The sequence below is a fragment of the Mandrillus leucophaeus genome, unplaced genomic scaffold (genome assembly GCF_000951045.1).
Source record: "Mandrillus leucophaeus isolate KB7577 unplaced genomic scaffold, Mleu.le_1.0 Scaffold17, whole genome shotgun sequence".
Taxonomy (NCBI): Eukaryota; Metazoa; Chordata; class Mammalia; order Primates; family Cercopithecidae; genus Mandrillus; species Mandrillus leucophaeus.
In genome coordinates, this window is record NW_012101698.1 from 3,907,490 (window position 1) to 3,917,495 (window position 10,006).

At 40.8% G+C, this 10,006-nt stretch overlaps 1 protein-coding gene across 6 annotated transcripts in view; it reads right to left on the bottom strand.

The window, feature by feature from the left end:
• Positions 1-10,006, bottom strand: part of IST1 (increased sodium tolerance 1 homolog (yeast)) — a 90,218-nt gene that overhangs the window by 17,962 nt on the left and 62,250 nt on the right. For 4 of the 6 annotated variants that reach the window (XM_011976731.1, XM_011976733.1, XM_011976732.1 and 1 more), the window contains 3 exons: positions 2,747-2,849; positions 1,832-2,012; positions 1,313-1,400 (listed from right to left, as the gene is read on the bottom strand). The exons of the other annotated variants lie outside the window; for them this stretch is intronic. In XM_011976731.1, coding sequence (XP_011832121.1) covers positions 1,313-1,400; positions 1,832-2,012; positions 2,747-2,834 — 357 coding nt within the window. In that variant the 5' untranslated portion in view covers positions 2,835-2,849. The remainder of the gene's footprint in view (positions 1-1,312; positions 1,401-1,831; positions 2,013-2,746; positions 2,850-10,006) is intronic. 6 annotated transcript variants of the gene reach the window in all.

Below are 10,006 nucleotides of genomic sequence, written 5' to 3' on the forward strand. Positions count from 1 at the left end.
AAAAAAAAAAAAAAAAAAAACAATCTACATAATAATCAGTTGCCTCTATTGTCCCTCTTCTCTGCCCACAAAACTCAATGACTATCCCTGGCACCCTACTGGACTATCCGAGGTTTATTCTCTGGGGAGACTAAACTAAAGGGACTCGAGTCTACACACAGGAGACAACAGTGATACTTACAACAGAAGAATTAAGTGTAAGTCTTCTATATATAAAATAGATTTTTGGCTTTCTTCTCCACTGGGCTCTCAGAAATGCTGGCAGCCAGCTTATACACTCTAGGCAGAAAATAGGAGGATTCTGGAGAAAACGACCAACTCAAGGAAAGATGACTAGTTCCTCACAGTCTGGAATTCCTCCAAATAAGAGCTTAGTCAGATCACTCAGCAATGAAGGCATCTGGCAATAAAAACCCACCCATGCACACAAGAAGGTCCAACCTCCTTTTTAGTGCCTCACTCTTAAATGTAAACCGACACCCAAGGACCACTAAATCTTTGGGAAAACTTCTACTATAAAACTAAGAAATACGAAAATTGAACTTGAGAGAAACAAACATGACAGAAGTTTAAAAATTAACTATAATTAATATCCTCAGAGACTCAGAAAACATTGTAGCCATGAAACAAACGGAGTATGAAAAATATTCAGAGAATTTTCTAAAAAGAGCTCTTGAAAAAAACCTAGAAAACAAGGAAATCTCAGTAGATGGGTTGGGAGTTAAGAATGAGACAATTCCTAGGAAATAAAACAGAAAGGCAAAGATGTAGAAAATAGAAAACAACACAACTGAATTTGTATCCTAGGAGTCAGTACCATATCCATGTTGTGATGTGCAATTTTCTGGTTAATGTCTGTCTTTTCTGCTAGACTCTAAGCTACAGGAGTATGGCTGGTGCCATATTTTGCTCACCACTATCACCCCCAGCACTCACACAGCTCATACAATTTACTTAATAAATATTTGTGGAATTAATAAATAAAGCAAAAACATCTGTCACCTTAATGTTATTTTCACTTTACTTGTTTACAGTTGTATAAGAACTTTTCTATTTGCACAGAGTTAAATAACATTAAGACAAAACTCGAGAACATGAAACTTTGCTCCTTAAAAAATTACTCAAGTTTGCAAAACGCTGTTCTATTCTACGATATAAGGCTGAAAAAGAAAAACACATTTACAAAACCTATTTCAAAAGCAACAAAGAAGGGTACAAAATATCTGGTCAAATCGGCAGAAGTAACTTATATTAACCAACCTTTCTAACAATATGAAAAGCTACAGACATCACTGAAACTACTTGTACTCACTATTTTCAACTCAGCCACTTCTGACTGGAGTCGAGGAGCAGCCCAGATCAATGTAGACACAGATTCAGCCAGACCAGAATCTAGTTCCCTAATCAAGGAAAAACATTAGTATTTTTTTAAAACATTCTTTAAAACAAACCAACAAAATCCTAGCTTTTGTTTCATATACTTTATAGCCTCTGAAGCTATTTTGTGAATCTCACTAGATTCTCACAATAACTCTAGGCTTCTAGCCATTTTCGTGATCTTATTTTACTTTTGGAGAAACTCAAAACTATGGAACAAGCCCAAGGCCATGAAGTCGGAAAATGGTTGAGCCAAGATTCAAATTTAGGCTTCTCAGTTTCAGATTCTGTATTTTCTTTTTAACAGTTATCTACACTGAGATCAGGCCTTTAAGCAACTGTTAGGCAGCAGATCCTTGGGCATGTGAAATAGTCCCTTGATGCAGAAAGAGACCATATTATTCCTTTCTCAAATTCCAGAAGTCATTTAGGTCTTTGAATCAAAGTATCTTACTTCATAGACTGGATAAGGCCAAACCGAGCCAGCAGCAGGTCACAGTACAGCTCCAGGATCTCCATGGCCTCCACGAGATAGTCTTCCCGGATAATGTGCTCAACACGGATCCGAGCTCGTTCATCTTTCCCAGCAGCCAGATAGTCAGCAATCTCCTTTCTCGCTTTCTGGGCCAGTTCCGCTAAGACACAAATCCCACTCCAATCTCACAGTAGAGCACTGGCATCTGGCCTACAGGCCAATCTCCCCCCAGCAAGAAGAACTGGGTGGTTTCTATTATATCCTAGCTCCTCTCCCTTAGCAAATCTAATCCCATCCCATCTACTGTAGAATTTGCTACTCTGTCTGGGTGAGAAAATATAGTTCATGTGGCTTGACATTTCCAACTTAGGAGTCAGGTGACCTAATTCCATAACAACAGAGTATGTCCCTTTCTCTGCAAAAAAGGCACTTAGTCTATTAGTCACAAAGGGCAGAAATGCATCCAAAGCTTAAAAGATATGATCCCAGGCCAGGTATGGTAGCTCATGCCTGTAATCCCAGCACTTTGGGAGGCCGAGGCAGACGGATGGCTTTGAGGTCATGAGCTCAAGACCAGCCTGGCCAACATGGTGAAATCCCGTCTCTACTAAAAACATGAAAATTAGCCAGGTGTGGTGGCACATGCCTGTAATCCCAGCTACTTGGGAGGCTGAGGCACAAGAATCACTTGAACCCTGGAGGTGGAGGTTGCAGTGAGCCGAGATCACACCACTGCACTCCATCCTGGGCAACAGAGTGAGACTGTGTCTCAACAAAAACAACAACAAAAAAAGATACGATTCCTAAAACTTCATAGTACTGGCCTCAAAGATCCACTACTGGGGTGCTAGTATCCAGTGATGTATTTTGGAGAAAAAAAGGTACACTACTCACTTTTTTTTTTCTCCAATAGTTTAAGGCGATTTATGACTAATCTCAAATTCACTCTTAAGCGCTCAGCTTTAAATCCAGAGCCCAGCATGCTGTGCTGTTCCTCCTAGAAACAGAAGAAGCACAATGACTATTTTCAAGTCAAAATTAGTTCAGGAACTAAAGCCTCTTAGGGGTGAATTATGTGAAACAATAAACCAGAGTGTTTTTCTAATACAGGAAAATGACATGCTCTAATTCACATTTTTTACAGATTGTTTTGGCTGTTGTAAAGAAAACTAATTGGGGAAGGATAATACTGGAAGCAGGAAGACCAATGGGAAGGCTATTATTATCATCCAGACAAGAAATGGTAATGGCTCAACTAGGGTGGTTAGCAGTGTCAGGCAACTGGATTTGAAATCTACTTTGAAGGCACAACTGAAAGAATTTGGTGACAGATGAAATTAATACCTAGATATTGGCAGGGGGTGATGTGATAAAAAGATAAAAAAGCAGAAGGGCTCCCTGCTTCTCCCAAAAAAATCTCAACAGGGATGGCAATGGGGAAAGATGATCGAATTTAGACCCATAATTGAAAATATTCTCATCTTAACTCCCCAGATCCTGCCAACAAGTCTCAGTCTTTGGGGAAAAGCTAGTACCCAAGAAATATCATTGACATCTACTCATGTACAGAGTTACACAAAGGGGTGAAAAGTCCACGAAAAAACTGCCCTACAAAATTCTACAACAGAAGGCTCTTTACCAGGAATTTCACTGAATAGTAGAGTTACAGTCAACAAAACCACCCCTCCTCCACCCGCAAGACTTCGGGGTATACCATTGTGCATTGACCACTGTGCATTCTATTTCAGAACAGCACAATTTCTATTTCTCTCAATTTAAATTCTGGACTCAAACTTAAAAACATGTAATATCCAAACAAAAGATAGGTCAAACAAAGTAACTGAGGAACAGACAAATCAAAAGAGCACCAAAGAAAGAAAAAACAGTAGGAATAGTACTTGTCTACTAGTGAATTAACCACTAATAAAAAACATCAGATGGGTTTTCCTTTTGTAAAACTGCCCCCAAAAGTCTTTACCCTACATTTAAGAATTAACCTAAGTCCCAGGTTAAAATGGGGCTTTTATGTCATCAAGTATCTGGAATCCAGCAATTGAGTTATGTTCAATCCATGCAATAAGTATTTTCTGATTACCTGTATGTCAGATGTTGGCTTGATGCTGGAGATAAAAAGCATAAATTAAGTACAATCCTGGCCAGGTACGGTGGCTCACACCTGTAATCCCATCACTTTGGGAGGCCAAGGTGGGCAGATCATGAGGTCAGGAGATGGAGACCATCCTGGCCAACATGGTGAAAGCCCATCTCTACTAAAAATACAAAAAAAAAATTAGCTGGACATGGTGATATACATCTGTAGTCCCAGCTACTCGGGAGGCTGAGACAGGAGAACTGCTTGAACCCAGGAGGTGTAACAGTGAGCCAAAATCGTGCCACTGCACTCCAGCCTGGAAACAGAGCGAGACACTGTCTCCAAAAAAAGAAAGAAAGAAAAAAAAAAGGTACAATCCCTGTCCTCAAAGGAACCTGTATTCTACTGGAAAAACAACAAACAAACAACAAAAACAATCCCAGCACTTTGGGAGGCCTAGGCGGGCGGATCACCTGATGTCGGGAGTTCGAGATCAGCCTGACCAACATGGAGAAACCCCGTCTCTACTAAAAATACAAAATTAGCTGGGTGTGATGGTGCATGCCTGTAATCCCAGCTACTCGGGAGGCTGAGGCAGGAGAATTGCTTTAACCCAGGAGGCAGAGTTTGCAGTGAACCGAGAATGCTCCATTGCACTCCAGCCTGGGCAACAAGAGTGAAATTCCGTCTCCAAAAACAAAAAGCTAAATAGTAGGGTGTGAGTGTGGTGGCTCATGCCTGTAATCCCAGCGCTTTGGGAGGCCAAGGTGGGAGGATTGCTTAAGCCCATGAGTTCAAGACCAGCCTAGGCAACATGGAGAAACCTCATCTTTACCAAAAAATACAAAAATTAGCTGGGCATGGTGGCATGCACCTGTGGTCCCAGCTACTCAGGAGGCTGAGCCAGGAGGACTGCTTGATTTCCAGAAGCAGAGGCTGTGGTGAGCCAAGATCACACCACAGTATTCCAGGCATGGTGAGAAAGCAAGACTCTGTCTCAAAAACAAACAAAAACCAAGAGCTAATTACATATAAAGGACTCTTATAACTCAACAACAACAACGTGATTAAAAAATGGGCAAAAAACTTGAAGACATTTCTCTAAAGATGATATACAAACAGCTAACAAGCATATCAAAAGTGCAAATATCACTAATCTCTAGAGAAAGGCAAAATGAAATCACAACGAGATACCACTTCACACCCATTAAGATGGCTACTATCAAAAAAAAGAAAATTTCAAGTACTGATCAGGCTGTGGAGAAAACGGAACTCTTGTGCACTGTTGGTGGGATTGTAAAATGGTACAACCATTATGGAAAAACAGTATGGCAGTTCCTCAAAAAATTAAAATTAAAAATGTAACTACCATATAATCTAGAAATCCCACTTCTGGTATATATCTAAAAGAACTGAAAGCAGAACTTCAAAGAGGTATTTGCATACCTATGTTCCCAGCAGCATTATTCACAATGGCCAACAGGTGGAGGCAACCCAAACGGCCACTGAGGGATGAATGGATAAACCAAATGTGGTCTACACATACAACAGAGCACTCATCAGCCTTAGAAAGGAAAGGAAATCCTACCCATCACACGCTATGGATGAACTTTGAGGACATCGTGGTAAGTGAAATAAGCCAGTCACAAAAAAAGAAATACTGTAAAATTCTACTTGTGTGAAGTATCTAAAATTAGAGAAACAGAAAGTAGAATGGTGGTTGCCGCAGTCCAGGAGTAGGGGGAAATAGGGAACTGTTTCATGAGTACAGAGTTTCAGTTTTGAAAGATGAAAAGTTTATGGAGATCTGTTGCACAACTATGTGAGTACATACTACTGAACTCTACACTTAAAAATGGGTAAGTTGGTAAATTCTGTCATGTTGCCATGTGTTTTTCACCACAGTTAAATTTTTTAATTCTCAAGAGCTAAAACAAAACTATTAACATATTGGGATAAACATAAAAGAATATTTTATAAAGGAGATAAAACAGACCTTTTTAAGAGACAAAAATTATTTTGTATGGAAAAATTACTTAAACTATAAAAAAAATTAAAAGGTAAGCAATATTTGGGGGGAAATCTGCAAAGGAGATTATTCTAAACTTGATCATGATGATGAGTGAGAAAACTGGTGCATTCTCAAATTCCTGCTGGAAATGTAAATTGCTACCACCTCTCAAGGTCACTCTTTCAAACTTCCAAGTTTAGCCGGGAGCAGTGGCTCATGCCTGTAATCACAACACTTTGGGAGGCAGAGACTTGAGCTCAGGAGACCAGCCTGGGCAACATGGTGAAACTCCAACTGTACCAAAACTACAAAAATTCGCCAAGGCATGGTGGTGAGCGCCTATAGTCCCAGCTACTTGGGAGGCAAGAGTGAGAAGATCACTGGAGCCTGGGTAGTTGAGGCTAAGGTGAGCCATGACTGTGCCACTGCACTCCAGCCTAGGCAAGACCCTGTCTCAAAAAAAAAAAAAAAATCCAAGTTTAAATGTCTATCCTGAAGAACAGTTCACATTCACTTGTATATAGAGGGGAACGTACAATGACAAAAATCATCTAAATTCCAACAATTAGAAACTGATTAAAACACATCTGTTTTATGGGATACATGGCAGTAGTTTTGTTTTTTGGCGGTTTTTTTATGGTTTCTGAGACAGAGTCTTCACTTTGTTGCCCAGGCTGGAGTGCGGTGGCGTGATCTTAGCTCACTGCAACCCCTGCCTCCCAAGTTCAAGCAATTCTCTTGCCTCAGTATCCGGAGTGCCTGGGATTACAGGCATGAACCACCACACCCAGCTAATCTTTGTATAGCAATAGTTTTTTTTTATGTTTTTTTTTAAAAAAGGTAATGTAGCATTCTAAAACATTTTAGCACAAAGCAAGCACTCAGATAATAATTGCTGAAAAAATTAAAGGGAAGAGCTCCAAGATGTGTTACTTTTATTGTTCTGTTTTTGACGTAAGAGTCTCTCTCTCGCCCAGGCTGGAGTGCAGTGGTGCGATCACGGCTCACTGCAACCTCTGCCTTCTGGGTTCAAGCTATTCTCCTGCCTCAGCCTCCCACGTAACTGAGATTATAGGCACGCGCCACCATGCCTAGCTAATTTTTCGTATTTTTAGTAGAGATGGGGTTTCACCATGTTGGACATGCTGGTCTTGAACTCCTGACCTCAAGTGATCCACCCATCTCAGCCTCCCAATGTTTTTTGTTTTGTTTTGTTTTTGAATCAAGCTGAAAAGGAGCATACACATTATGATACTACTTTATACATGTATATAAATGCATGGAGAAGGCGCCTATAAAAACAGGTATTAACATTTTAATGGTGTTAACTCTGGAAAGTAAAGCTAAAGGGAAGCCTCAGTATTTTCTCTTATATACTCCAAATTGATGAATATTTACAAAAATGTATTCACATATATTTAAGAATATTTCTATTAACACATAACCACCCTTGCCCTTATGAAGTACAGTAGTACCCCCTTATCCAAGGGTTACATTCCAAGACCCTAGTGGATGCCTGAAATTGCAGCTCATACCGAATCCTATACATAGTACCATGTTTTTCAATCTGATATCCAAGGGGGCTAAGTGACTAATGGGCAGGTACAATACACAGCGTGGATACGCTGGACAAACGGGTAATTCAAATCCCAGGTGGGATGAACAGGATGGCATGAGAGTTCATCAAACTACTTGGAATGACACACAATTTAAAATGTATGAACTGTTTATTTCTGCAATTTTCCATTTAATATTTTCAGACCACACTTGACCAAAGTAGCTGAGAGTCCAGACAATGAAAACATAGATAAGGGAGGACTGCTGTACATCAAGGCCTTCTATTATATAATCAAGATAACAAATCAACTCCCACACAATTTATTTTTATCACTCCTGAGTAGCTGGGACTACAGGCACATGCCACCACACCCAGCTAATTTTTGTATTTTGAGTAGACACGGGGTTTCACCATGTTGGCCAGGTGACTGAAATTAGAAGACACTAACCCAAAGAACATTATCCAACTTGCCGTTAAATTATTCAGTATACACTTCATTAATAAGGTAACTAGGTTTAAAAAGGTACAAAAAATATTCCTGAGTATTTCTCTATCATGGGTCCTACAAAGATCTTGCCCTTAGTAGACAATTACTCCAGCTTAAACATGGATACACCAAACTTGTCAAGTAAGCAGTTACATTTCTAAGAGAAGGATAACCTAAGGAGTTATTCTCAAGTTTTCATTTACTATTTTGTATAATCCTAGAAGTTAATGTGGTAACAAAGATAAGATTATACCTGTCAGATTGCCAAAAATTAGAAGTAGGCTTTCAAATAATGGCCGATATAAATGTACAAACTGATATGACCATTTTGGACACTAATTTGGCAGTATTTAATGAAAAGTATGCTTTAATGAAAGGTATCCATATACCTTAAGAACTTTAATGAAAGGTATCCATATACCTTAAGACACAGCAATCCCATTCCTGGACATACACCACCACAGAAATTTGTACACAGCACCATGAAGACACATGTATGCATTTTGTGGTAGTAAGGAAGCAGAAGAATGCTAAGTGTCCATTTCAAGAGGACAAATGAGGCCAAGTATGATGGTCCATGCCTATAATCTCAGCAGTTTGGGAGGTCCAGGCAGGAGATCGCTTGAGGCCAGAGTTCAAGACCAGCCTGGGCAACATGGCAAGACTCTCTCTACAGAATATTTAGAAATTAGCTGGGCGTGGGGGTGCATGCCTGTAGTCCTAGCTACTTGGGAGGGTGAGGTGGGAGGCTCACTCGCACCCAGGAAGTCAAGTCAAGGAGGCAACAAAGAGCTGTGTTCATGACACTGCACTCCAGCCTGGGTGACAGAGTGAGACCGTGTATCCAAAAAAAAAAAGACAGATAAAATGTGACAAAAACATGACAGAATACTATGCAGCAGACAAAATTAATTAAACAGCTGTACTTAGAGCAACATGGGTGGTCCTTAAAAATAGAAACAAAAAAATACAAGGAACAGGGTTCTAGGTTCAGTGTCTGTTTCACTGAATGAAGCTATAAAACCTGAACAGAATGCATTTAGCAGCTATCTGAGAACTATGAAAAATAATAGCAGATGGACAAAGAAGACCACAGTTTGAAGTACCAATAAACTGGGATCAAGTTTATCATTTTTCCCTCTGATGTTCTCCAGCCGGGATGCACAGCAGCCTGAAACCCAGAAATGAACATCAGCAGAGAGAAGGCGCATCAAGAGCTGTCTAGTCCTGGTTTGAGGAACTAGAAAGGGGACCCCTGGTATAGACAAAGAGTGGGTGAAATACCCACTGCGAAAATCTCAACTCACACAATCAACCTGAGACAACACCGATGTTGGAATTAACTGACAAAGACTTTAAAGCAGCTACTATAAAAATGCTGGCTGGGTGCAGTGGCTCACGCCTGTAATCCCAACACCGTGGGAGGCCAAGGCGGGCAGATCATCTGAGGTCAGGTGTTCGAGACCAGCCTGGCCAACGTGGTGAAACCCCTCCTTTACGAAAAATACAAAAATTAGCCAGGCAAGTTGGCACATGTCTGTAGTCCCAGCTACTCAAGGGGCTGATGCAGGAGAATCGCTTGAACTGGGGAGGCAGAGGTTGCAGTGAGCCGAGGTTATGCCATTGCACTCCAACCTGGGCAACACAGCAAGACTGTCTCAAAAAAAAGAAAAAAAAAATGCTGCAACAAGGGAAATTTCTCTTAAATGGAAAGATTAAAAAGTAAAGACAGGCCAGGCGCAGTGGCTCATGCCTGTAATCCCAGCACTTTGGGAGGCCAAGGTAAGTGGATCATGAGGTCAGGAGTTCAAGACCAGCCTGGCCAACATGGCGAAACCCCGTCTCTACTCAAAATACAAAAATTAGCTAGGTGTGGTGGCGCATGCCTGTAGTCCCAGCTACTTAATAGGCTGAGGGCAGAGAACTGCTTGACTCGGGGAGGCGGAGGTTGCAGTGGGCTGAGATCACACCACTGCACTCCAGCTGGGCGAGAGTGAGACTCCGTC